A 26994-nucleotide genomic window follows, 5' to 3' on the forward strand; every position below is an offset into this window, starting at 1 on the left:
GGAATCCTAGGACGTCGGTGCGTAGGAGGTCGCCGGGTGGGGCCCACCTCCTTCGGTGCGGCTGGCGTTGCCGCTTTAAGGCGGCGGCGGCGCGAGCAGGTCTATGGTAATGAGCCGCCGCCGCCGCGGCTGCCGCCGCCGCTCTGCAGAGCTCGCCCGCCCGCCGGGGAGGCGAGGGATCGTGGTGGGGCTGGGCCCTTGGCTGCGGAGACAGCAACAGCCTCGGCGGGGACGCGGGGCGCGAGCGAGTGGCGCGGGGCAGTCGAGGACGGCCGGGGTCCGGGTGCGTAGCTCCGCGGGCTCAGGTGGGCGATCCCGCGGGGGCGAAAGGGGCACCTCGAGACTCGGGAAGTCGGCAGGGCCAGGGTCGCGCGGGGCCCGCGGGCGCAGGTGGCGAGAGCCGGGCGCGCAAGTGGAGGCGCGGCGCCAGCCAGCGGTGGTCGGGGTGACCCGGGCGCGGGCCGGGATCGGGGAGCGGTGCGAGCCCGGGTGCGTCGGAGAGCTCAGCGCCGGGCCCCGCCGAGGCAGCAAGGCGCAGGCCCGAGGGGCGCACGAGTGGCCCCCGGGGACTGGCGCCCCGGCCTGGGCATGAGGCGCGGCGGGGCCGGCTGGAGCCGGAGGAGGAGCCGCCGCCGCCGTTGACCCGGCCGGCCGGGAGCAGGGAGAGATGCAGAGCCGGGCAGCCCGCGCCCCCCTTCCAACGCTACTGCCGCCGCCGCCGCCGCCGCCGCTGCTGCTGCTGTTGCTGCTGCTGCTGCTACTGCCGCCACTGCTGGGAGACCAAGTGGGGCCCTGTCGTTCCCTGGGGCCCGGGGGACGTGGCTCCTCAGGGGCCTGCGCCCCCGTAGGCTGGCTCTGTCCAGCCTCAGCCTCCAACCTCTGGCTCTACACCAGCCGCTGCAGGGATGCAGGGACGGAGCTGACTGGCCACCTGGTGCCCCACCACGACGGTCTGAGGGTCTGGTGTCCAGAATCCGGAGCCCACATCCCCCTGCCGCCAGCGCCTGAAGGCTGCCCATGGAGCTGTCGTCTCCTGGGCATTGGAGGCCACGTTTCCCCCCAGGGCAAGCTCACCCTGCCCCAGGAACACCCGTGCTTAAAGGCCCCACGGCTGAGATGCCAGTCCTGCAAGCTGGTGCAGACCCCGGGGCTCAGGACAGGGGAAAGGTCAGTAGAAGAGTCCATGGGTGGGCGTCGGAAAAGGAATGTGAATACAGCCCCCCAGTTCCAGCCCCCCAGCTACCAGGCCACAGTGCCTGAGAACCAGCCAGCTGGTACCCCTGTGGCATCCCTGCGGGCCATTGACCCAGATGAGGGTGAGGCAGGCCGGCTTGAGTACACCATGGATGCCCTCTTTGATAGCCGCTCCAAACATTTCTTTTCTCTGGACCCGATCACGGGGGCTGTAACTACAGCCGAGGAGCTAGATCGTGAGACCAAGAGCACCCATGTCTTCAGGGTCACGGCACAGGATCATGGCATGCCCCGACGCAGTGCCCTGGCCACACTTACCATCTTGGTGACTGACACCAATGATCATGACCCTGTTTTTGAGCAGCAGGAGTACAAGGAGAGCCTCAGGGAGAACCTGGAGGTTGGCTATGAGGTGCTCACGGTCAGAGCCACAGATGGTGACGCACCTCCCAATGCCAATATTCTGTACCGCCTACTGGAGGGCCCCGGTGGCAGCCCCTCTGAAGTCTTTGAGATTGACCCTCGCTCTGGGGTGATTCGAACTCGTGGCCCTGTGGATAGGGAAGAAGTAGAATCCTACCAATTGACAGTGGAGGCAAGTGACCAGGGTCGGGACCCCGGTCCACGGAGTGCCACAGCTGCTGTGTTCCTATCTGTGGAGGATGACAATGACAATGCCCCTCAGTTCAGTGAGAAGCGCTACGTGGTCCAGGTGCGTGAGGATGTGACCCCAGGGGCCCCGGTACTCCGGGTCACAGCCTCAGATCGAGACAAGGGCAGTAATGCCTTGGTGCATTACAGCATCATGAGTGGCAACGCTCGGGGACAGTTTTACCTGGATGCCCAGACTGGAGCTCTGGATGTGGTGAGCCCTCTTGACTATGAGACAACCAAGGAGTATACCCTACGGGTTAGAGCACAGGATGGTGGCCGCCCCCCGCTCTCCAACGTCTCTGGCCTGGTGACGGTGCAAGTCCTGGATATTAATGACAATGCCCCCATCTTTGTTAGCACCCCTTTCCAGGCTACTGTGCTGGAGAGTGTCCCTTTAGGCTACCTGGTCCTCCATGTCCAGGCCATTGACGCTGACGCTGGTGACAATGCCCGCCTGGAATACCGCCTGGCTGGGGTTGGGCATGACTTTCCCTTTGCCATCAACAATGGCACAGGCTGGATCTCTGTGGCAGCTGAGCTGGACCGGGAAGAGGTTGATTTCTATAGCTTTGGGGTAGAAGCCCGAGACCATGGCACCCCAGTGCTCACTGCCTCAGCTAGTGTCAGTGTGACCATCCTGGATGTCAACGACAACAACCCCACCTTTACCCAACCAGAGTACACGGTGAGACTCAATGAGGATGCAGCTGTGGGCACCAGTGTGGTGACAGTGTCGGCTGTGGACCGTGATGCCCACAGCGTCATCACCTACCAGATCACCAGTGGCAACACTCGTAACCGCTTTTCCATCACCAGCCAGAGTGGTGGTGGGCTGGTGTCGCTCGCGCTGCCATTGGACTACAAACTTGAGCGGCAATACGTGCTAGCTGTCACTGCCTCTGACGGCACACGGCAGGACACGGCACAGGTGGTAGTGAACGTCACTGATGCCAACACCCACCGTCCCGTCTTTCAGAGCTCCCACTATACGGTGAATGTTAATGAGGACCGGCCAGCAGGCACCACGGTGGTGCTGATCAGTGCCACGGACGAGGACACAGGTGAGAATGCCCGCATCACCTACTTTATGGAGGACAGCATCCCTCAGTTCCGCATTGATGCAGATACAGGGGCTGTCACCACCCAGGCTGAGCTGGACTACGAGGATCAAGTGTCCTATACCCTGGCCATCACCGCCCGGGACAATGGCATTCCCCAGAAGTCTGACACAACTTACCTGGAGATACTGGTGAATGATGTGAATGACAATGCCCCTCAGTTCCTTCGTGACTCCTACCAGGGCAGCATCTATGAGGATGTGCCCCCCTTCACCAGTGTGCTGCAGATCTCGGCCACTGACCGTGACTCTGGCCTTAATGGCAGGGTCTTCTACACCTTCCAAGGGGGTGATGATGGAGATGGTGACTTTATCGTAGAGTCTACATCAGGCATCGTGAGAACGCTTCGGAGGCTGGATCGTGAGAATGTGGCCCAGTACATTTTGCGGGCATATGCAGTGGACAAGGGGATGCCTCCCGCCCGCACGCCTATGGAAGTGACGGTCACTGTGTTGGATGTGAACGACAATCCACCCGTCTTTGAGCAGGACGAGTTTGACGTGTTTGTGGAAGAGAACAGCCCCATCGGGTTGGCCGTGGCCCGGGTCACAGCCACTGACCCTGACGAAGGCACCAATGCCCAGATCATGTACCAGATAGTGGAGGGCAACATCCCTGAGGTCTTCCAACTGGACATCTTCTCTGGGGAGTTGACCGCTCTGGTGGATTTGGACTATGAAGACCGGCCTGAATACATCCTGGTCATCCAGGCCACGTCGGCTCCCCTGGTGAGCCGGGCTACTGTCCACGTCCGCCTGCTTGACCGCAACGACAACCCACCAGTGCTGGGCAACTTTGAGATCCTTTTCAACAACTATGTCACCAACCGCTCAAGCAGTTTCCCTGGGGGTGCCATCGGTCGTGTGCCTGCCCATGACCCTGACATCTCAGACAGCCTGACTTACAGCTTTGAGCGGGGGAATGAACTCAGCCTCGTCCTGCTCAATGCCTCCACAGGCGAACTGAGGCTGAGCCGGGCATTGGACAACAATCGGCCTCTGGAGGCCATCATGAGCGTGCTAGTGTCAGGTAAGGAAGGGCCCAGGTGGTGTCAGGTGGGGGCGGCCATTGGAGGAGGCCCTGGGCAGCCGTCCAGGGAGAAGCCTTGGACTCACCTCTCTGCCCAGAGGCTGGCACAGAGGTTGAGGGGTGAGAAGCAGCTTGGGAAGGAGCCCTGGGAATCCTGGCAGCTGGTGCAGGCCCCGCCTGCCACCCCAGGCTGGGCTGGGCTGCTTCGGTTGGCTGCCCCCTGCCTACCACCCTGTGACGTGGCAGGGCAAGTGTGGCGAGGCTGCCCTGGCTATGGCTGCCAAGAATTGTAAGAAAAGAAAAGAAAAGAAAAGAAAAAAGGCACGTGGAAGACTGGGGGGCCAGGAGAGCTGGGGGAGGGGTAGAGAGGACTGTGTTGTGTGTGGGGTAGGGAGGTGAGCCGGTTCCCTCAGCACCCCTTCACGCCCGGCAGGGTATTCTTGTGATCTCATAACAGCCTTCTGATAGAGCAGAGGGCTGTGGGGCACAGGGTTGCCGCCGAGGGGTCAGGACCCTGCTGTCGGGCCTCTTCTGGCCCCTTCTGGCTCCCGGCTGAGCCCCAGACTGGCTGAGGGGGACTTTGTCTAGTGCATTCTTTTCCCTCCAGGCAGAAAGAGCCTGGCCTGGCTACCCCTTCAGAGCTCCCGCAGGAAGTGAAGCCAGAGCTCATTGTCTCTGTCCAAACAGACCCCACTGTCAGAGGCCATGGTTCGGGGTCCAGCTTGGGGGAGGGGCTGCGGTGAAGCCAGGGCCAGGCTGAGGCCTCCTGGGCCGCCTTGCCACCCCATGGGCTCTTCTTAGGATGCTAGGCCTTCCTTGTTGTCTGTGACTAGCCTGGACTCAAGGAATGGGGTATGGGGACCAGGATGAGCGAGGGGACTGGTGGTCTTTGAGGGTAGAGCCCCCTGCTCCGGTGGGGAGAGAACAGAGTCCTGGGGCGTGGGAGCCTGGCCAGGACCCAGGCTAGGCATTCCTGCTGCTTGGCCAAGCGCTCAGCCTGCAGACTCCCTGGACAGAGGGTTGGGGGAGGAGAGTTGGGGGGGGGGGCGGCATTCTGTCTTCTCTGTCAGCTATGAGGAGTGATTGGCAGTGGCAGGGAGGGGGCCAGCCCCAGGTTGCCGAGTCCCTTCCCCAAGCCTGGGAACAACTGGCACCCCCATGAGGGCCCCTTGTTAGAGATACCCTAGGGATGGATGGCCCAGGATACCCCATTCCAGACACATAAGGGAGGAGAAGAAAAGAGTCTGGCACCTCTCTATTGCCACCTCAGGGAGTCTGGGCCTAGAGGGCAATGAAAGACCTGTGAGATGCAGGGTGTGGTCAGCCCCCTCCCCGCTCTGGGTCCTTCCTGGACAGATGCCTCCCCTGCCCTACTCCCTTAGGTGGCCACAGGAGCCAGGGGATAAGAGATTTTAGAGGTCATGGGCAAGGCTCTGTGCCTCTTGAAGCTTCAGTTTCCCTCCAGGAGGAGGAAGTGAAGGGCTCGAGCTCCTGTATCCTGTACCCTTTTCTACTGGGAGAAGCAAGCTGTGGGGAGGGATGGAAAAGAAGGGCCTCTGCTTCTTGTCCTCCCCACAGCCTGTCCTAGGCGAGTATGGCAGGACACTGAGGAGGCCCCACCCAGCCTTCAGGCTCCTACCTGGGCAGAACCCCTGACCACAGCTCCCTGAGAACAGAAGGGAAGGCCTCAGGCTGGCCCTCCAGCCCTGGCCCCACCATGTCCCTTAAGCCCTGACCCTTGGAGGCAGTCACCACGGCAACCCCAAAGTTAAGGGAGGCTGGGGTGAGGGGGAACTGACTCCCACTGCCCCTTTGTTTTCCTTCTCTTGTTCTTTGTCTCTCTTTCTTACCCGCCCCTGCCCACGAGGCCCTCCTGCTCTGCCCCACTTCATTGCCCTCTCCTGATCTCCTGTGTAGCTCTCTCCTCCTTTCCCACTTTCTCCATTGCTGGCTCTTTTTCTGGGTCTTTGTTTTCCCCTGTTTGGTCTCCACGTTCATGCCCCTCTGACTTCCCTGCCTCTTGTCCCTGTGGCTGAAGCTGCCCCAGCTTGGGCTGGATGGCTCTTCTGAGGCCCCAATTCTTCCTGCCTCTTTCTTACTCTTCTGGAACACACAGGAACTCTTGTGCATGGTTTGGTCAGCTCCCAGAGCGGCAGACCCCCACCCACTCCCCCTCCAGGCCTACCGCTTCCACTGGCACATCTGCCAGGGGAAGACAGGTTTGGAGTCTGATTCTGCCACAGTCTGGGACCTGGGACCCCTGTTCCCACCCTGCCTTGACACCTGAGGGGTGACCTAGGTCAAGGCAAGGGAGAGGAACAAAGAGGAAGGACTGAGCAGTAGGTTGACTGCTGGGGATGAGGGACAACAGAAGAGGGGGCAGGTGGCCACAGATGGTAGACCAGATGGGAAGCAACAGAGACACATTCGGTGAGGGGCATGGGCGGGGCCTGGGACGGCAGTGGGGAGACACAGGGAGGAGTGCTTGTTCCCGGGGCTGAGTGGTGGTGAGGTTTCTCTTGCTCACTGGCTTTGACTGCCCCCTCCGCTCCCTAATCAGTTAGGGGCTCTGTGTGGACTCTTCGGCAGCTTTCTGCCTGGAAGGACTATCCCATCAAGGAATCACTGGGCAGAGGCACCAAGTGCCTGAGAGCCCTGTGCCAGCTCCCCACCTCAGTGCAGGGTGGTCTGAAAGAGGGAGAAAAGTAGAGCCTGAGGTCATAAATCTGGGCAGGCCTCCTGGAGTAGGTGAGCTTGGGGCAGGTTAGAATAGTAGGAGGACTGTGGGTAGGCCAGGTGGGAAGGCGCAGCGTGTTCGGTAGCTCTAGACGAGAGTAGGAGGAGCAGAAGTGGGGAATGACAGGCAAGCTTGCTGGTGAGAGCAGGCAGGCTTTGGCAGTCTCTGCGATGAGGCTGGAGGGCAGGTGGGTGGACCAAAGCCATGGCTGAGATGGGTGTCTGCCTTCAGCCTTCCCTGGCTGAGCTGAGCTGCCTGGTGTAGTTAGCCACCTCCCGTAGGTACGGCAGAGAAGCAGAATCTATTCCCAGGTCCCTCCCCTAATCCCACCCCACCCCAGAAACACCATCTTCTGCCCTGTTCCCACTAGGGGTTCCTTCTTAATATCAACTCAGGGCCCCTCCTGCTGTGTTTAAAAGATCATTTCCTCACTATGGAGACATCAGCATCTTAGCATTTACCGAACACCTACTATGTGTAGGACATTGTAGTAAATTTAAAAAATGAATACCCTTTACAGCCCTGCCAAGCCATTTCCTCCTCCCCACTGGCCTCCAGCTTTCATTTTCGAACTAAATAAAATCCAATGTCACGTATATGTGCATTCAGGTGTGCATGGTATTTCTGGGCTTAGAGTGTGGGTGGAGTGAGACACTAGAGTGTGTTAGCACCTAGCTGTTTATAAGTGAGTGTGTGGCCTGCAGGTGTAGCATTTGGGTGCAATGCAGTGAGCCAAGCGGGCGATGAATAGCTAGAGGCCCAAGGCCGGAGGGGAGATCAGCCTAGTGGGGCTTTTCTGGGGTTTCAGGTTGGAGAGCTGCCCAGGCCCTTCCATCTCTGCCCCCTACCCCCATCTCTCACAGCATCAGGGCAATGGGTGGTGCAGCCCCTGGAAAGGTGGCTCAGCTGGATTTCCTGGGGTGAGGCCTCCCCAGGCTATCTTCAGCAGCCCAGAGAGTTGGGCGGGAAGAATGCTTTGTGTGGGGCGTTGCTATGGGGATAGCAGGCCTGCGCCCAAGCAGCCATGGGGCTCAGTGGGAGGGGGACTGGGTGGCCCACTGACCCAGTTCACCTCTCACTCTGCCTCGGTGGGGGAGGAGGGAGCACAGCCAGGGTCAGGGTTATGGTAGTGTCGAGGTATAGAGGCTGAGGGGGTAGGATGATCATTTTTGTGGGTATCTCATGGTGCTCTGGGCCCTGTAGAAAGGTAAGAAATAGGCAAAATTGGGTTCTTGTGCAGGGAAGTCCCAAATTTGGTGTAAGAAAGTAAGAGTCATGGCTTGGACAGGGAAAGGTGCACAAACATTAAAAGACATGCCGTTCTTCACAGTGCAGGGTTTTTGTAAAGTATGCAAAGAGAACTTGTGAAAAATGGAATCACCTTAAGTGTGGGTGGGGGCCGATCCAGCAAGGTGTGACTTCCCTACATGTAGTCTCTTAGGCACTTTTTGCCACTGTGGCAACTGGGCAATTCAGTAGTGTGTGGGCTGGATTTCGGCTCCCGCTCCCTTCTTGGGGTGCTCCTGCCCAAGGCTAGGTCTCCGGCTTGGCACCCCTGCCCTCCCAGCCCTGTGCCGGGTCCTGACCCGTGTCACTTATCCGCAGACGGCGTGCACAGTGTTACTGCCCAGTGCGCACTGCGTGTCACCATCATCACGGACGAAATGCTCACGCACAGCATCACACTGCGCCTGGAGGACATGTCGCCAGAGCGCTTCCTGTCCCCCCTACTGGGTCTCTTCATCCAGGCGGTGGCCGCCACGCTGGCCACACCCCCAGACCACGTGGTGGTCTTCAACGTGCAGCGGGACACCGACGCCCCCGGTGGCCACATCCTCAATGTGAGCCTGTCGGTGGGCCAGCCGCCTGGGCCGGGGGGCGGGCCGCCCTTCCTGCCCTCCGAGGACCTGCAGGAACGTCTGTACCTGAACCGCAGTCTGCTCACGGCCATCTCGGCGCAGCGCGTGCTGCCCTTCGACGACAACATCTGCCTGCGCGAGCCCTGCGAGAATTACATGCGCTGCGTGTCGGTGCTGCGCTTTGACTCCTCCGCGCCCTTCATCGCCTCCTCCTCGGTGCTCTTCCGGCCCATCCACCCCGTTGGGGGGCTGCGCTGCCGCTGCCCACCCGGCTTCACGGGCGACTACTGCGAGACCGAGGTGGACCTCTGCTACTCGCGGCCCTGCGGCCCCCATGGGCGCTGCCGCAGCCGAGAGGGCGGCTACACCTGCCTCTGTCGCGACGGCTACACGGGTGAGCTGGAGGGGGTGGGGGGGCAGGTGTTCTGGAGGGCTAACGCTTCAGTGCAAGCACAGATCAGGCTACGGACCGGGGCTGCCTCATTCTTTTCCAGAATAAGGCAGGCACAGGTTACACTGGCCATCTGCAGATCCCACTTGCTCCTCTACAGCGACCTACTGGGGAGGGAGGAGGGGGGAGCCCACCTTCTCCCAGCACTCCCCACCCACATCCCAGGCAGCGTAGGAAGTGAGGTCAGGCCTGCTCTAGAGGCAGCCCGGTCGGGTTTATATTCCAGCTTTGCACTAGTAGTAGTGTGACCTCGGGCAAGTTACTTAACCTCTCTGTGTCTCGGTATTTTTAAATGGAGATGATGAATTGATTTACCTCACAGCGTGGTTGTAAGGATTAATGTAATTAACTTAATACATGTAAAGAGTGAGCCCTTGGAAGGTGTTGGCTGTGATTTAAGAGACCACTGGACTCAGGCGACTTGTTCTGAGTCTCACCTCACAGCTTGACTAGACCTGAGGCTGGGCCTGGAATCTGGTCTCCCCCACCACTGAGCGAGTTACCTTTTTGGGCTGCAGCCCATACTTTTCTTCCCAGGCGTTGAGAAGAAGGCATAGAAAAAACTGGAGGGGTTTGGGTGCGGGGTAGGGTTGTTTCAGAAGGTCTGTGTACCTTTGTGACCCTGAGCAGAATAGCTCCACCCCTGCGCAGGTGCTGGGAAAAGGGTCAGGCCTCCCAGTTGGCCTGTGACCTGGGTTTTTACACATCCCCTCCCCAGCCTCTGCTTTGTGCTCCTGACCCCGCCCTGCAGGCTCCTGTTTCTCCTCAGGACACCCCCTTCTCTCCTCCCTGGGCCCTTCCTTCCCAGATAGGTTAGACCTACTCTCTCTCCTCCACAGCCATGCCCACTGGCTCTGCCAGCGTTGGCGGGCAGACCCCACCGCCTTTCTGCTGCATCTTCCTGCCCAGAACTTGCCAGACTTGACTCCTCTCAGTCTGCTGTGGGTGGGGGTGGAGGGGAGGGGAGGGCTTGGGGGATGGGAGGGGAGTCTTTGTCCAGGAGGATGGGGAGGGGGGCTTAGAGTAGGCGAACAACAGTTTCCATGGAAACAAGAGCCAGTCACTAGGCACAGGAGCTGAGAACCTATCTCTAGAATCTGGGAATGGGGAGGGAGAGAAAGGGGTGGATTTTCCCATCTGATGTTGTTGGAATTTTCAGTTCCTCCACAGAAATCCTGGTCTGCTCCCAGGGCTCAGTTCCCCAATCTGTCAGCATCTCCCAAGTGCACAGAGGGCCTCCTTCTGGGCCCCAGGACTCAGGGCGGGAGTTCTCTGCCCCATTCCTGGGAGTCTCCAGCTTCCCCCACCCCTCACCCCCCACCCATAACTCTGACAACCGAAGTGGAAGCCTGGTCTCTTCCCCAGAGAGGGAAACTGATCTTGGCGCCTGACAGAGACAAAAGCACCAGTGGGAGGGTGGGAGGAAGGGGGTTTGGCACCAGCCCTGGTGTTGTCCTGCAGGCTCTTTCCTCCATGCACATCCACCCCTGTGGGAACAGAACACCCCCAAGCTTGCTTGGAAGCCAGGACACCAAAGGCTAACTAGGACCTGGGCCTTATGACCAGAGACCCCGGCAGGCCTGTGCACTTGAGCCCCAAAAGGAGTACAGAAGGGCCTGGGAGCTTCAAGGAACTCGCAGGGGAGCAGTATAATGGGATGGTGGTGAGAATGGCACGGTGGGCCAGACACAACACCCCGGTTTCCTAGATCTCAGAGAAGGTGGGCACATGAAAGGAGGTGCAGATGCTTGGGAGAATTTGGGAGGGTTATGGGAGGTATCGCTGGGTGAGGAGCCATCCCAGTTACTCTACCCTCTCAGGCACTTGATATCCGCCCTGGCTTTCCCCTTGCCCAGGTGAGCACTGCGAGGTGAGTGCCCGCTCAGGCCGTTGCACCCCAGGTGTCTGCAAGAACGGAGGCACCTGCGTGAACCTGCTGGTGGGTGGCTTCAAGTGCGACTGCCCATCTGGAGACTTCGAGAAGCCCTACTGCCAGGTGACCACGCGCAGCTTCCCCGCCCGCTCCTTCATCACCTTCCGTGGCCTGCGCCAGCGCTTCCACTTCACCCTGGCCCTCTCGTGAGTGGCTGGGCCCTGAGCTGGGGGGAGGGAGTGTGGCGGGAGCCTGGGGTGTCTCCCGTTCTGCACGCAAGGCAAGAGGTCAGGCAGCGAAAGTGCTTGGAACAGGTTGTTGGCAGAGCCAGCTCTGCACTTGAGAGTTGCTTGTGCGCTCTGCCAGCAGACGTTCCTCACCCGCCAGGGTCCACTTATCACTCTTCCTACCCCACTTTTGAGGGTGGGGAGTCAGGAGGTCAGGGTTCTGGTTTTAGTTCTGGTTTGGGCTCATCTTCCACGTTCCAGCTCCACAGCCCATAACCTTAGCCAAGTGTCAGCCTTCTGGAGTGTCCTGAGTAGGATCAGGGAGGGGCTAGTTAGGTGGCTGGGGTTAGGTGTCCCGCTCCCTGCCCCCATCTCCACCTCCTGCTCAGGTTTGCCACCAAGGAGCGCGATGGGCTGCTGTTATACAACGGACGTTTTAACGAGAAGCATGACTTTGTGGCCCTCGAGGTGATCCAGGAGCAGGTCCAGCTCACCTTCTCTGCAGGTGATCCCGGTTGCCCCATGTCCTTGCCCGTCTCCCAAAGGCCCTATGTGTCGTGGCCCCTGACCCCAAGCCACACACCCTCCCAGCCCAACCTGGGCCCAGTCCCAACTGTGAGCACACCCTCCCCATTCCCAGCCCTCATCTGATGTCCCAGCTCACCTGGGTCCTTTCCCCAGGGGAGTCAACCACCACTGTGTCTCCATTCGTGCCCGGAGGGGTCAGTGACGGACAGTGGCACACAGTCCAGCTGAAGTACTACAACAAGGTGAGTGTGGGAGGGGGTCAAGGAGCTGGAGGGTTCTGTCCTTGGCTCAGGTGCTCAGATCTAGGTGGTGCTTCATCCAGGGGAGCTGGTAATGGGTGACACTTCTGACGGAAGGGGGGGAAGGGGGTGGGAACTTGCCACTTTGCCGGGGTGTCTCCCTTCCACCCGGCAGTACTAGATGTCCCCTGTCCTGTTAGACAGGCACACACTCCAGCAGACATTGAGGAATGCAGTCGAGCACATATGTCACGTGAACACACGTGTGCACACCTGTATATATGTGTGTACAGAGCGGTGTCAGCATGTGCTGGTGCCTTTGTGCCTGGCCCGTGAACCTAGTGGGCTTCTTGAACTGTTTCTCTTCTCTGCCCTTCCCTGTCCAGCCACTGTTAGGTCAGACAGGGCTCCCGCAGGGTCCATCTGAACAGAAGGTGGCTGTGGTGACCGTGGATGGCTGTGACACAGGAGTGGCCCTGCGTTTTGGAGCTGTCCTGGGCAACTACTCCTGTGCTGCCCAGGGTACCCAGGGTGGCAGCAAAAAGTGAGCAGGGGAGAGGGCTGAGGGATGGGTGCAGTGTGGGGCCAGGCAGGGAGGGGAGGTTGAGACAGTGGGCCTCAGGGAGCCCTGAAATGGAAACCAATCCAGATGGCGGCCTTCCCTCATCTTGCTTCCCTTAGCCCCTGCTCAGGCTTCTGCAGAGGTTTGGGTTGGGGAGCGGGAACGGCAAGGTTAGGCGATTAGGGCAGGGTCTCATGGAGCGGTCTGGGGGGTACAGGGGGGATGGTGGATGTGAGATGAGAGTGGCTCCAGGTTGGGATGCCCCGCTTTCTCTGTGCTTTCTCCAGGGCCCCTTGGGCTCCTGCCTGGGCCCTTCCCGCCTCTGGCCTGGTGGCAGGGAGAGGAGAGAAGGAAGAGCCAGAAGCTCCCCCGTTTTACCTCACGTTGCCATCATTTCTGCTCCCCCAGGTCTCTGGATCTGACAGGGCCCCTGCTGCTGGGTGGGGTACCTGACCTGCCCGAGAGCTTCCCTGTCCGCACGCGGCACTTTGTGGGCTGCATGAGGAACCTGCAAGTGGACAGCCGGCACGTAGACATGGCTGACTTCATCGCCAACAACGGCACCGTGCCTGGTACGGGGACCCGGGGCAGGGGCAAGGCCAGGAACCCAGTGCAGAAAGGAGGGCTGGGCCTGGTATGGGGACATGTTGGGGGTTTCAGAGGCCCCTCCGGCTACAGGTTTTCTGTCTGGAGCCCCGACCCGAGCCCCTTTCTCTCCCGTCTAGGCTGCCCTGCCAAGAAGAACGTGTGTGACAGCAATAGTTGCAACAATGGGGGCACCTGTGTGAACCAGTGGGACGCGTTCAGCTGCGAGTGCCCTCTGGGCTTCGGGGGCAAGAGCTGTGCCCAGGGTAGGAGGGGCAGCCAGCAGAGGCTGAGGCCCGAGAGCTGTCAGCAGTGCTGGGAACACTGGCAGGGTCGGGGCAGGCGCTGGGCAGGGCCCAGCCAGGCTGGGCTGTAGGTGGAAAAGCGTGTCTGGGCAGAGCCCTGAGAGGGTAGCACTGGAGACAAAGGGCCCAGTCAGAGGCAGGCCTGGGCACAGCATGGGGCAGGCGCAGGACAGGTAAATGCTCTGGAGGGTGGGGCCAACGAGGGGAGTGGGCACTAGGAGGGGCAGTGCCCTGCCTCCCACAGAGCCACCACCTCTGAGCATCATACCCCCTGGGGCACTTGGCTGCTCCACCCCTCAGAATCTGCCTTTATCTGCCTCCTCAGAAATGGCCAACCCGCAGCGCTTCCTGGGCAGCAGCCTGGTGGCCTGGCACGGCCTCTCGCTGCCCATCTCCCAGCCCTGGCACCTCAGCCTCATGTTCCGCACACGCCAGGCCAACGGTGTCCTGCTGCAGGCTGTCACCAGGGGGCGCAGCACTATCACCCTGCAGGTGATGCAGGGAGGGGGTAGTGACCAGGGCTGCTGTAGCCTCCAGGGGGCTGGTCAGAGATGGCTGGGCGGGGTCTATTCTTGTCCCCAAGGAAGAGGCCGCAAGAGCTGTTTGTTGGATCACTGCTGCCATCTATTGGCCCCAAGGGAAAAAACACCTTTTCTTCTCTGGCCTCAGCTGGGCAGTAGGATGGGTTTGGTGGTCCAGGAAGGACGGCAGTGGGCTAGAAGAGATGATTAAGGCAGTCTGCTGACCCTCTTTTCTTTTCTCCTGCTGCCAGCTGAGGGAAGGCCATGTGGTGCTGAGTGTGGAGGGCACAGGGCTCCAGGCCTCGTCTCTCCAGCTGGAGCCAGGCCGGGCCAATGACGGCGACTGGCATCGTGCACAGCTGGCGCTGGGAGCCAGTGGGGGCCCTGGCCATGCCATCCTGTCCCTTGACTACGGGCAGCAGCGGGCAGAGGGCAACCTGGGCCCCCGGCTGCATGGGCTGCACCTGAGCAACATTACAGTTGGGGGAGTGCCTGGGCCAGCCGGTGGGGTGGCCCGCGGCTTCCGGGGCTGTCTGCAGGTGAGCCTCCTCCCCTGCCTCCCAGTCCTCACCACCTGGAGGCCTGCTCCACAGAGGGCCAATACCGCTTCCGTCCCTCCCAGGGTGTGAGGGTAAGCGAGATGCCCGAGGGGGTTAGCAGTCTGGATCCTGGCCGTGGGGAAGGCATCAATGTGGAGCCAGGCTGTAGCCTGCCGGACCCCTGTGACTCGAATCCGTGTCCTGCCAACAGTTATTGCAGTGATGACTGGGACAGCTATTCCTGTAGCTGTGATCCAGGTATGCTAGGGATCCAGGGAAATGGGGCAGGTTGGTGGGTGCCCAGGGTCTCATTTCAGCTCTGCTGTGTGACCTGAGGTGGGTCATATGACCTCTCTGAGCCTTGTCTCCTGCACTGCAAAGCCATAGCCAGCTGGTATGATTCTCAGACTGCAAGGTGGTGGATGAAGGCAGGTTTTAAGAAAGTGCCAGGGGAGGGTGGGCTTTGAGTCTCTCTCATCCTTATGGTCCCAGGTTACTATGGCGACAACTGTACTAACGTGTGTGACCTGAACCCATGTGAGCATCAGTCTGTGTGTATCCGAAAGCCCAGTGCCCCCCACGGCTACACCTGCGAGTGTCCCCCAAATTACCTTGGGCCATATTGTGAAACCAGGTAAGTGGACCAGGGCATGACCGTTGCCTGTCTCTGGGGTGTCCCTCAGAGCACCATGAACCTGGGTGAGCCACAGCCACAGTCAGAAGGGCCACACAAGGCTGCACCAGACAAGGATGGCAGAGGGAGCTCATGTCCGCCTGGGCTCCTCTCTGCAGGATTGACCAGCCTTGCCCCCGAGGCTGGTGGGGACACCCCACGTGCGGCCCGTGCAACTGTGATGTCAGCAAAGGCTTCGACCCAGACTGCAACAAGACAAGCGGCGAGTGCCACTGCAAGGTGACAGCCCCCACCTGGCCTCCACAGTGGCCTCCTGGGCCCTTAAGTGGAGAAGGCCTTACTGCAGAGAGCTCAGGGCTGTGTGCCCTTGCTCTGACGGGGTGGACAAGTGGCCCCGTGCTCTGATGTGTCTGGGGTGTGGGGGACCCAGGATGGATACTCTACCAGTGAACTCTAGGCTGGCCTCACTGGTTGTTTGCAACCAGTTCTGACTGGTTGGCATCTCACTGACGGGCTAAACCGCAAATTGTTACCAGTTAAATATTTTGAATACCATTCCTGGGGGGACCTGAAGTCAGCGAGCCTCCCTCCAGAGGGGCCACAGCTGAAAGGATCCATGAGCATCCAGGAGAGAGAGCCTGAGCCAGTGACCCGCATCCTCTGTCCCCCCTCTCAGGAGAACCACTACCGGCCCCCTGGCAGCCCCACTTGCCTCCTCTGTGACTGCTACCCCACGGGCTCTTTGTCCCGCGTCTGTGACCCCGAGGACGGCCAGTGTCCATGCAAGCCAGGCGTCATTGGGCGCCAGTGTGACCGCTGTGACAACCCTTTTGCTGAGGTCACCACCAATGGCTGTGAAGGTGGGGCTCCCATGCTGGGTCGGTGGCTCTCCTGCTGTGTGCCAGGTCCCGATGTCCCAGGGATGCCAGGAGCAGGGGCTGGTTGCAGTCCTGAGGCTGCTGAGGGAGGGCTGGGAGCCTGAGCAGAGCTGCAGGGGAACAGCTACTCCTGGGTGACCTTGTGTGTTTCCTTGCAGTGAATTACGACAGCTGCCCACGGGCCATCGAGGCTGGGATCTGGTGGCCCCGTACCCGTTTCGGACTGCCGGCTGCTGCTCCCTGCCCCAAAGGCTCCTTTGGTAGGTGCTGGACTTGGCCTCTCATCACTAGGACTGGCTGCAGATCCCGGGACCTCTCTCTGGTCTCCAGGTCCTGGAGACTCCATGTCCCACACTGTTGCTCTGCTCCCAGGGTTGCCGGGATGAAGGGCACCTACATCCTGAATTCTTAACAAAAATGCTGAAACACCTGCCATGTGCAGCCACAGTGACGGGTATAGAGATTCAAAGATGAATCACACAGGTTCCTTCCCATCCTCAACTCACCGCCTGGAACAGGAATTATGCCACTAGAAAGGCAGTCTGGGGAGTAGGGGCTGTTGGGTGCTGTTCCTGGGGACCCAGCCCCAGTCCTGGTCCTTGGACTGAGATGATGAACAGAGTTCATAAGCAGAGAGTGGCAGAGAGCACAAGGTGCAGAGGGACAGCGATGTCTAGGGGCTTGAGGAGAGTGTGTGCCCTGTGCTCCTGCATCCTTGTTTGGGCCCATCTTGCAGGGGTTTCTTACTCTTCTCATCTGGGCTGCAGGAGGGCAGGGCCCTTGTTTGCTTGTCTCCTGTCTCTGGCCCATGAGGTCCTGGCACCCGGGAACTCTGGCAGGTCCGGGAAGCATCCTGTATCTGTCCTGAGGCCTGCCATCTGGGCTTCCTTCCCCCAGGGACTGCCGTGCGCCACTGTGATGAACACAGGGGGTGGCTCCCCCCAAACCTTTTCAACTGCACATCAGTCACCTTCTCAGAGCTGAAAGGCTTTGTAAGTGAACCTCCTCTCTCCCCTCACTGCTGCTAGCTTTGAGAAAAGGGCTTTTGGAATTCCAGCCCCCAGGGTCCCCCCCACCGGGAGTGGCCATTTCTCCCTTTTCCTGAGGCCCTTTTACTCCAGAGTTCCAGTCCTGCCCTCTGGGGACCTCACTGCTATCCTCCTGTGCTGACCTCCCGCCATCCCTGTCCTGTCCGGCTCCATCCTAGGCTGAGCGGCTACAGCGGAATGAATCAGGTCTGGACTCGGGACGCTCCCAGCGGCTGGCTCTGCTTCTGCGCAATGCCACACAGCACACGGCTGGCTACTTTGGCAGTGATGTCAAGGTGGCCTACCAGCTGGCCACACGGCTGCTGGCCCATGAGAGTGCCCAGCGGGGCTTTGGGCTGTCTGCCACGCAGGATGTGCACTTCACCGAGGTGGGGCTTGGATGGGGCAGGGCTGGCTGGTTAGATGGGGGTCATGGTGAGTGAGCCCGTTTCTGGGGCAACCTGAGGGCTGAATGGGGAACACTCTCCATCCCTGCCTTTGGGGACCTCCCAGTTGGCATGAAGCCTCCGGGAGGTCCCTCGAGCCATGGAATTTAGAGCATCTCCTTCCAGCTCTTTTTCTAGTAAGGTGCTAACAGAAACTAACGTTTGTATTGGGGCCCGGCCTGACCAGGTTCCTCGGAGCAGAGGCCTTGCCCACCTTGCCAGGCTGGGGAGGAATCAGCATCTAGCCATGTGTGTGGGTCCAGACACAGGGCTTGGGAAGCTCCTAGTTCCAGAATGAGGAGGGAAGGTTTGAAGGAGCGGCATGGTTGGCGTGGGTAGCCAGGGCTGGTCGAGGCACAAGTGGGGCCCGGTGGTGGGGATGAGAAGGTATGGGGCTGCAGCCCACTGTGACCATGCCTACCCCAGAATCTGCTGCGGGTGGGCAGCGCCCTCCTGGACGCGGCCAACAAGCGTCACTGGGAGCTGATCCAGCAGACGGAGGGTGGCACGGCCTGGCTGCTTCAGCACTACGAGGCCTATGCCAGTGCCCTGGCTCAGAACATGCGGCACACCTACCTGAGCCCCTTCACTATCGTCACGCCCAACATCGGTGAGGCTGGGTCAGGGAGGGGGCTGTGGAAAGAGGCCCTGGCCAAGGTGGCTGTGCTGGGGGCCTGACCCAGGGTCTGACCTGTGACCCTTCTCCCTAGTCATCTCTGTAGTTCGCCTGGACAAGGGGAACTTCGCTGGGGCCAAGCTGCCTCGCTATGAGGCGCTGCGGGGGGAGCGGCCCCCTGACCTGGAGACGACGGTCATTCTGCCTGATTCTGTCTTCAGAGGTCAGTGGGGAGCCAGAGGGTGGGTCAGGGGCCAGGCTGGGGCATCTGTGCGGGGCCCAGCTGAGTGGACAGTGTCCTGGTCCCAGAAACACCCACCGTGGTCAGGCCCGCGGGCCCTGGAGAGACCCAGGAGCCAGAGGAGCTGGCTCGGCGTCAGCGGCGGCACCCAGAGCTGAGCCAGGGTGAGGCTGTGGCCAGCGTCATCATCTACCGCACCCTGGCCGGGCTGCTGCCCCATAACTATGACCCGGACAAGCGCAGCCTGAGGTGAGCAACTGAGGAGACAAGGGGTGGGTGGGATGCAGGTTGGGCGGGTGAGTGCTGAGGCACAGAGAGGCCAGGGGTCGGGGCATGTCCAACTGATGATGGGTGTTCCCTCAGCCACGGGACTGCCATAGTGACTGTGTACCTGCCTGTTCTTCATCAGAGTCCCCAAACGCCCTGTCATCAACACGCCGGTGGTGAGTATCAGCGTCCATGACGATGAGGAACTTCTGCCCCGTGCCCTGGACAAGCCAGTCACGGTGCAGTTCCGGCTGCTGGAGACGGAGGAGCGCACCAAGCCCATCTGTGTCTTCTGGAACCATTCCATCCTGTGAGCCTAAACTGCCCTTCCCCCAAGGCTTTGGGCGGAGAGCCAAGCCCCTGGGTGCCTTACACTCCTGGTCCCCTGCCCCTGCCTCCCTCGTGCAGAGTCAGTGGCACAGGTGGCTGGTCAGCCCGAGGCTGCGAGGTTGTCTTCCGCAACGAGAGCCACGTCAGCTGCCAGTGCAACCACATGACAAGCTTCGCCGTGCTCATGGATGTGTCCCGGCGAGAGGTTGGACCCCCAGGGGGCAGCCGCGGAGCTAGGGGTGGGAGCCCAGGGCACTGGGCTGGATTCTTAGGCCCTGCCCTTCCTAATTCTCCTGGCCTCTTGCCACCTGCTCTGCAGAATGGAGAGATCCTGCCGCTGAAGACACTGACATATGTGGCCCTAGGGGTCACCTTGGCTGCCCTACTGCTTGCCTTCCTCTTCCTCACTATCCTGCGTGCCCTACGCTCCAACCAGCATGGCATCCGACGGAACCTGACTGCTGCTCTGGGCCTGGCCCAGCTGGTCTTCCTCCTAGGAATCAACCAGGCTGACCTCCCTGTAAGATTTCTCCCCTCACCCAGAGACCATCCACAACTTCTAGTCCTATGAAACTTCCTATAGTCCTCCCCAGCTCCCCAGTCTCTGCTTCTGCAGCAAGAACTCAGAGCCCAGCCCAGCACCCAGCCCATGGTTTCCTCTTCTCCAGCTCCCCCTCACCTTCCCCTACCGCGCCCCCCTCTGCCGCCTCCCCCGCCCGCAGCCTCCCCGCCCCCCAGCCCTCCCTCCCCCCTTCCCTCCCCCCCCTGCCAGCATCCTAGGAGTACCTTCCTCTGGCCCACACTTCCCAAAGCACCACCTTACACCCAGGCCCTTCCCCTGACAAGACACTCTGGGTGTGCCCTGGTCACTGACCAGGCATGGCTGGGCCCCCAGTTTGCTTGCACAGTCATCGCCATCCTGCTGCATTTCCTGTACCTCTGCACCTTCTCCTGGGCCTTGCTGGAGGCCTTGCACCTGTACCGGGCACTCACTGAGGTGCGCGACGTCAACGCTGGCCCCATGCGCTTCTACTATATGCTGGGCTGGGGTGTGCCTGCCTTCATCACAGGTACCTCCCACCCCCTTCCCAGGCCTGAGGTTCTGCATCCCTAGGCCCTGGGTCCACCTTCATGCCACATTCTCCCCACCCACATCCCAGTCCCAGAGGCCCCATACCCCCATGACCCAGGCTGAGTTTTCCATAGGCATGCCTCTCAGTCCTTGAGGCTCCCCACCAGGGGCTGGGTCCCCCATCCTGGACAGGTCGGCATGGACACATGGTGGGTGGAACCCTTTGTCCTCTGCACCTGGCCCTGTGAGCCCATTTGACACCTGACTGGTGTCAAGGCCCTACCACCCCTTCCCCTGCTGTTGTCACCATACCCCCAGGTCTAGCCGTGGGCCTCGACCCTGAGGGCTATGGGAACCCTGACTTCTGCTGGCTCTCCATCTATGATACGCTCATCTGGAGTTTTGCTGGCCCTGTGGCCTTTGCTGTTTCGGTAGGTGCTAGAAAGTGGGCTGGGGGTGAGCAGGCTGAGTGTGTCCCCATTTAGGAATGGGGAAACTGCTGGGCCCCCGCAGAGTTGAGTAGAAGCTGTCTGTCCCCTGATGATCGCCCTCCCCTGCTAGATGAGTGTCTTCCTGTACATCCTGGCAGCCCGCGCCTCCTGTGCTGCCCAGCGGCAGGGCTTTGAGAAGAAAGGCCCTGTGTGAGTATAGGGTGTGGGTGCCTGGGCGGTGGGCAGGCATCGGTGTGGGAGGCCTCCTGGCCGGGCTCACAGCCTCCCCCTCTCCAGCTCAGGCCTGCGGCCTTCCTTCGCTGTTCTCCTGCTGCTGAGCGCCACGTGGCTGCTGGCGTTGCTCTCTGTCAACAGTGACACCCTCCTCTTCCACTACCTCTTTGCTGCCTGCAATTGCATCCAGGTACCTGGCCCAGGCCCATGGAGATGGGGGTGTGAGGCTTGGCCATGGGGTGCCCGATTCCGCACTTAGCTGCTGCCTCTCGCCTGCCAGGGCCCCTTCATCTTCCTCTCCTACGTGGTGCTTAGCAAGGAGGTCCGGAAAGCACTCAAGTTTGCCTGCAGCCGCAAGCCGAGCCCTGACCCTGCGCTGACCACCAAGTCCACCCTGACCTCGGTGAGGGAGCCAGGGATCAGGGACGTGGGATCAGGGAGGTCTGGGGCAGAGAGGAAGAGGCAGAAGGCCCAAGGAGCTTGTTCTCTGTGCTTTTTGCCCCGCTTTTTCTTCATCCTTACATCCTTTCCTGGAAGGAGGAAGGGGTGGTGAAATGGTATGTGTGGCCTGGGAAGAGGGGGACATGGGAGTAGGGAGGAAGGTTTTGACTCAGAAGAGTTGGGTGTAGAGCTAGGAAGAGTAAGGTGAGGAAGTGACCAAGACAGGTGACCCAGTCACGGATGCCCAACATCTGAGAATCCCTCGTGGATCTTGGTAGATTTTCTGTGTCCAGCACATTCTCAGGAGATAATTCCTGGTACCATTTTTTACCAGGAAGCCCTTATATAGCTGAGTCCAGGGTACTTGGCGTGCACAGGGCTGGCCCAGGTACGGCAGAGCTATGGCTACTACCAGGCCCTGATATGGGAGTGGTGGGGGAGCAGAGATGTGGGGCCTCTCTCTTTCAGACCTGGGCGTGTAGGTGGTAGAACTTAGGGCAAGCTCCCTCTGCCCTTCTGCTCCCCGTCCTGGGGCCACCCCGGCCTGCTCCCCCTACCTACTGACCTGTCCGTTCCATGCCTAGTCCTACAACTGCCCCAGCCCCTATGCAGATGGGCGGCTCTACCAGCCGTACGGAGACTCAGCAGGCTCTCTACACAGTGCCAGCCGCTCGGGCAAGAGTCAACCCAGCTACATCCCCTTCTTGCTGAGGTGAGCCCTGGTGACGGGGGCATCCACAAGGAGAGAAGAGTGCTGTGCCTGCTGGAAACCAGGCCAGCCACCTGCTGGGAGTTGAATAGCGCACTTGGTGGCTGGCTGACTGGTGGCAGCTTAAATTAGAAGCAGGAGGGGGGTGCCTGAGTGGCTCAGACCAGTTGAGCGTCCAACTTAGGCTCAGGTCATGATCTCATGGTTCGTGGGTTTGAGCCCTGCATCGGGCTTCGTGCTGACAGCCTGGAGCCTGCTTGGGATTCTCTGTCTCTGGGCCCCTCCCCCATGTGTGCACGCACTCTCTCTCTCTCTCTCAAAATAAATAAATTAAAAAAAAAAAAGAAGTAGGAGGGGCATGGGGCAGAAACAGGGAAACGAGAGAGAGAGAAAAGAACGGGACACTAGGCAAAGGGCTGGGCTGACCCTTCTAACATGGCCTTGTCTTCTCAGGGAAGAGTCCACACTGAACCCTGGCCAAGGGCCCCCTGGCCTTGGGGACCCAGGTAGCCTATTCCTGGAAGGTCAAGACCAGCAGCATGGTGAGAACAGAAGCCCCTGATGGCCGGTGGGGGGCAGCTGCCTGGCTTTTGTGGAGGGTGTGCAGAGGCAGGTTGGTCAGCCGTGATTTCTCCCCCACCTCCCAGATCCTGACACAGACTCTGACAGTGACCTGTCCCTGGAAGATGATCAGAGTGGCTCTTATGCCTCTACTCACTCATCAGACAGTGAGGAGGAGGAAGAGGAGGAGGAGGAGGAGGCCGCCTTCCCTGGAGAGCCAGGCTGGGACAGCCTGCTGGGGCCTGGCGCTGAGAGACTGCCCTTGCACAGTACCCCCAAGGGTGGGCCAGCGCCAGGGCTTTGGCCTTTGAAGGGGGCAACGGGAGGGCAAAGGGCCTGGAATTCCTAGGGTAGTGAGTTCCTAGCTGTCTGTCTTCTCTGGGCCTTATCAACTTCCTTTCTCCACCAGATGGGGGCCCAGGGTCCGGGAAGGCTCCCTGGCCAGGAGACTTTGGGACCACAGCAAAGGAGAGTAGTGGCAATGGGGCCTCTGAGGAGCATCCTTGGGAGAATGGAGATGCCCTGCCTCGGGAGGGGTCCCTGGGCCCCCTTCCAGGCCCTTCTGCCCAACCTCACAAAGGTGAGCAGGGCATGCCCAGCTGCCATGCTCCCCCATTTGGCAACCTCACAACTCACCTTTGCCCCGTGGCTGGTAGGGCTCTCTAGGGCAGTCCCGTGAGCCTACCACTTGTTCCTCATGGCGCCTGCACCCCCCCTCCCCCCACAGGCATCCTCAAGAAGAAGTATCTGCCCACCATCAGTGAGAAGAGCAGCCTCCTACGGCTGCCCCTGGAGCAGGGCACAGGGTCTTCTCGGGGCTCCTCAGCCAGCGAAGGCAGCCGGGGCGGGCCCCCTCCCCGCCCTCCACCCCGGCAGAGTCTCCAGGAGCAGCTGAACGGGGTCATGCCCATCGCCATGAGTATCAAGGCGGGCACAGTGGACGAGGACTCGTCGGGCTCCGAGTGAGTGAGGCTGGCTGGGTGGGACCGGGCGCAGCCCCTCAGAGGCCCGGCTGGGCTCACAGCGCTTCCAGGCCTCGCCAGGCTGCTCTGGCAGGCGGTCGGGGGACGGATGGGCTGGCCAGCTGCCTTACTGTGACATGCCCACAGACCATGGTGCCCCATGGGGTCAGCTCAGCCCGCATCGGGCAAAGTGAGGGAGGGTGGGGAGCTGGGGTTGCTTTTCTGTTTCCTTCTCCTGGTGGAAGCTTCTCCCTGTCTTCTCTGCTCCGACTAACCCCCTGTCTGCCTTTTCTGTCACTTTCCTTTCCTGCCTCTCCAGATTTCTCTTCTTTAACTTCCTGCATTAACCCTGGGCCGGTGGTTCCTACACCCTGAGGCTCCCTTACCTTCCCCAGCTGCACTCATGCCCCCACTCCTGTCTTGTGCTCTATCCTGCCCTTGCTCCCCACCGCCTGCCCGCAGCAGCGACGAAACATCCATCTGAGGAGCCTGGGCCTTGCCGGGAGGGGCGCCCACCCCACCCAAGGCCATCTAGTGCCAACTCCCTCCCCCACCATCCCCTTCACTGCACTTTGGACCCCTGGGGCCAACATCTCCAAGACAAAGTTTTTCAGAAAAGAGGAAAAAAGAATTTAAAAAAGGATCTCCACTCTTCATGACTTCAGGGATTAATTTTTTTTATATGCTGGAAACTGACTCCCCTTTCCCTTCCCAAAGAGGATAGGACCTCCCAGGATACTTCCCAGCCTCTCCTCAGTTTCCCATCTGCTGTGCCTCTGGGAGGAGAGGGACTTTTGGGGGGCCTGCCCCTCATTTGCCATCACCAAAAGGAAAGGACAAAGCCACATGCACCCAAGGGCATCAAGCCCTGCAGGCTGCACCCCGGCAGGCCTCAGTATGGTGAGGGCATCAAGGTGGAGGGCACTCCTCACTCTGCCTGTGCTGCCCCTCCCAGGAACTGGAAAAAGCCCTGTCTGGCGAGGGGGCAGAAGGACTCCACGCCCCCAGACCCCCAAATGCTGCATGAACACATTTTGAGGGGAACCCGTGCCCCTGGGCGGCGGCCGGGCCACCCCAGCCCCTCTTCTCTCCCTGGACTCTGGCCACGCGCTGCAGTCCAGGCGTTTGCTCAGTTCGCTGACCCAAAAGTGCTTCATTTCCCTGCCTGACCCGCATGGGGAAGGCCAGTCGTGTGTTAAGTTGCGCTTCTTTGCTGTGGTGTGGGTGGGACGGGGAGGAAGAGTAAATCCAGGGCTGGCTCAGTCGCCCCCCAGACGTCTCAAGCACAGGTCTCAAGCCTGGGTTCTGGTGTCCACTCACCTACCCACCCGAGATCAGACAAATCCCACTTTGTCTGACCTGCTGTGGCCTCTGAGACATGTTCTATTTTTAACCCCTTCTTGGAATTGGCTCTCTTCTTCAAAGGACCGGGTCCTGTTCCTCTTTCTCTCCCTGTCCCATGCCCACCCCCAGCTCCCTGCGAAGAGAGAGTTAATATATATTTTATTTATTTGCTTTTTGTGTTGGGATGAGTTCGTGTCCGGTCCCAGGGGGTCTGATGTGGCTGTGACAGGTTGGGTGTGTACCCAGCAATCCTGGCGTGGGGGCCTGAGGCCCTTCCCCTGCTCCAGGCTGTCATCTCCTGCCTCCTCTCCTCCGGCCTCCTCAGTTTTGCCAACTGCAATTCATTTGAGTTACTGTTTATGCTAAGCATGTACTCCTGACTTGTCACTGACTTTCCTCTGGAGCAGGTGGCTAGAAAAAGAGGCTATGGGTGGGGGAAAAAAATGTTCCTGTTCTCACTTGTAAGGCTGGTTTTTGGCTTTTCTGCCATGAATTCTCCCCCTGACCTCTCCCCTCAGCAATTCCTGCAAAGGGTTAAAAATTTAACTGGTTTTTAACTACTGATGACTTAAACAACACAAAGATGCTGGATGCTAACTTGATACTAACCATCAGATTGTACAGTTTGATTGTTACTGTAAATACAGTAGGGTTTTGTGTTTGTTTTTTTCATTTCCCCATACTACTGAATAAACTATAGCTCTGTGCGGGTTGAGCACTGTCATCACGTGCTTCTGTGTGGTACCCTGTCCTTCCAGAGGGCAGCTCTGGAAAACAAGAGCAGGCAGGGCCCTAGGTGGGCCAGGAGGTCAGGGGACTCAGATGCTAAGCAGCCGATGAGCTAGTCCCTCTACCAACACCCCAGCAGTAGCCAAATAGCCTCATCAGCACGGAGCCCATGTTCTGGCGTGTCCAAGGAAGATGCGGCAGGTGGCAGGAAGGTTTCCTTTTCACCAGGATAGGAGGGACTTGTGTGGCTGGAGAGGCTGCAAACAGCAGGCAGGTTTCTAGTCCAGTCGCTTAGCGGCTGAGTCCTGGGGACAGAATTCAGGAGGCAGGGAGGGCAGAGTTGAGTGGCTGAGTGGCTGGTAGGAATTCAAAGCTCAGTGACTAGGTACCTCCTGACCACTTCTCTGGGCCATCTTGTGTGTTTTGCCATTGGAAATGAAGCAGCAATTCACACTCAAGCCAACTACATGTTCTGCAACATTACTTCTCTTCCCACGTTTTGTATTTTCTTCAAAGGTCTGTTCAGCAAACTAGTTAGGGAGTTAACATGGGGGCACTAGAGGGTGCGTAGTGATTAAGAGCACAAGCCCTGGGCACCAGACTGACTTAATTTCTTTGCCTGCAAAATGAGGATGGTAAGAACATCCGCCTAATTGAGCTTTTATGAGACTTAAATGAGTTAGCACATGTAAGGCACTTAAAACAGTTCACAGTGCATAGTAAGAGGCCAGTAAATGTTGGCTTCCCTCATTGCTGCTACTGGGCAGGGGCGGGGTTAGAGAGCATAAAGAGACAACTAGAAAGGCGGACCTGAAGGGAAGGAAGGAAGCAGGTAGCTGAACAAGGAAGGCAGCTGTGGCAGGTGGGCCTCCTCCCTCGCTGGCACTGCCTACTGAATGTTGCTTAAGCCGGCTTGGGGCGGGATGGGGGTGGGGCAGGATGGGGGCGGGGTGGGTGGGGATGGGGTGAGGTGGGGGTTACGAAATTCAAGACTGACCGAGAGCAAAAGGAACATGCCTTGTCCTTTCCGGCCACCAGGTGGCAACAGCACATGGGTCTGCGGCTGGTTTTGTCTCCCAAGCTACACACACGTGCCATCTGCTGGCCACACCTAAGTGCTTGCCTGGGCATGCCGACCTTCCAGCGCTTCTGCCAGAGCCGGGAGTCACCAACAGGCCCTGCTCGCCAGACACCCGCGCAGGACACAGCTGGGGAACACACCTCAGGTTTTCTGGCCTCTGCCAGATTTCTCCAGAGCCAAATACTCGTGTGTTTCCACATCCCCTCCCCCAACTCAATTCTTGGACTCCCAGAAGCTGTAGGAGCTGCTGACAGAGGCTCAGGGAGAGGGGTGAACATCTAGGCAGCTGTCACTGTGATATAGGTGAAATGTGTTACATGAACTTTAAGATCGGCCATAAAAAGGAGAAGACAGCAGTGGAGGGCCTCTGTCTGGGGAAGGGCATTTCAGTGCCTATGTAGGGTGCTTGTGGGCATATGTATGTGGGGGGCAGGGGACACCAGCTGACACTCCACTCCCTCTGTCCAGTTGCCTATTGCCTTCCTTAAGTCACAGCCTAGCCTTCTAAGAGGGAAGTTCTCTCAAAACTCACAAGGAGGGGCGCCTGGGTGGCGCAGTCGGTTAAGCGT

The 26994-nt window shown here is 59.7% G+C and overlaps 1 protein-coding gene across 4 annotated transcripts; it reads left to right on the top strand.

The window, feature by feature from the left end:
- The first annotated feature begins 173 nt into the window (after positions 1–173).
- Positions 174–26940, top strand: CELSR2 (cadherin EGF LAG seven-pass G-type receptor 2). Of its 4 annotated transcripts, none has more exons than XM_045478534.1 (34): positions 174–3995; positions 8338–8985; positions 10899–11121; positions 11532–11647; positions 11824–11912; positions 12296–12453; positions 12880–13043; positions 13197–13322; positions 13687–13853; positions 14134–14421; positions 14505–14679; positions 14914–15055; positions 15214–15334; positions 15732–15915; positions 16092–16193; positions 16831–16925; positions 17141–17350; positions 17834–18017; positions 18118–18246; positions 18333–18513; positions 18674–18841; positions 18940–19066; positions 19181–19381; positions 19757–19931; positions 20252–20364; positions 20495–20574; positions 20662–20788; positions 20879–21001; positions 21624–21751; positions 22202–22290; positions 22396–22590; positions 22719–22889; positions 23037–23271; positions 26383–26940. In XM_045478534.1, the coding sequence occupies exons 1-34, from the start codon at positions 668–670 to the stop codon at positions 26705–26707; spliced, it is 9087 nt and encodes a 3028-aa protein (XP_045334490.1). In that variant the 5' UTR covers positions 174–667; the 3' UTR covers positions 26708–26940. The 4 variants fall into 4 exon arrangements, with proteins under 4 accessions (XP_045334490.1, XP_045334492.1, XP_045334493.1 ...); XM_045478536.1 differs by lacking the exon at positions 26383–26940 and adding an exon at positions 23591–25339; XM_045478537.1 differs by lacking the exon at positions 26383–26940 and adding an exon at positions 23734–25339.
- Positions 26941–26994: the final 54 nt, after the last annotated feature.

Source organism: Leopardus geoffroyi, chromosome C1 (assembly GCF_018350155.1).
Source record: "Leopardus geoffroyi isolate Oge1 chromosome C1, O.geoffroyi_Oge1_pat1.0, whole genome shotgun sequence".
Taxonomy (NCBI): Eukaryota; Metazoa; Chordata; class Mammalia; order Carnivora; family Felidae; genus Leopardus; species Leopardus geoffroyi.

What these genes read in the sequence shown, in the direction of transcription:
- CELSR2 (XM_045478534.1), top strand. Translation starts at nt 668, where the DNA reads ATGCAGAGCCGGGCAGCCCGCGCCCCCCTTCCAACGCTACTGCCGCCG. An exon ending in CTGTCGCGACGGCTACACGG is followed by an intron (nt 8,986 to 10,898) that starts GTGAGCTGGAGG and finishes CCCCTTGCCCAG; the next exon opens with GTGAGCACTGCGAGGTGAGT. An exon ending in GCCTGATTCTGTCTTCAGAG is followed by an intron (nt 18,247 to 18,332) that starts GTCAGTGGGGAG and finishes TCCTGGTCCCAG; the next exon opens with AAACACCCACCGTGGTCAGG.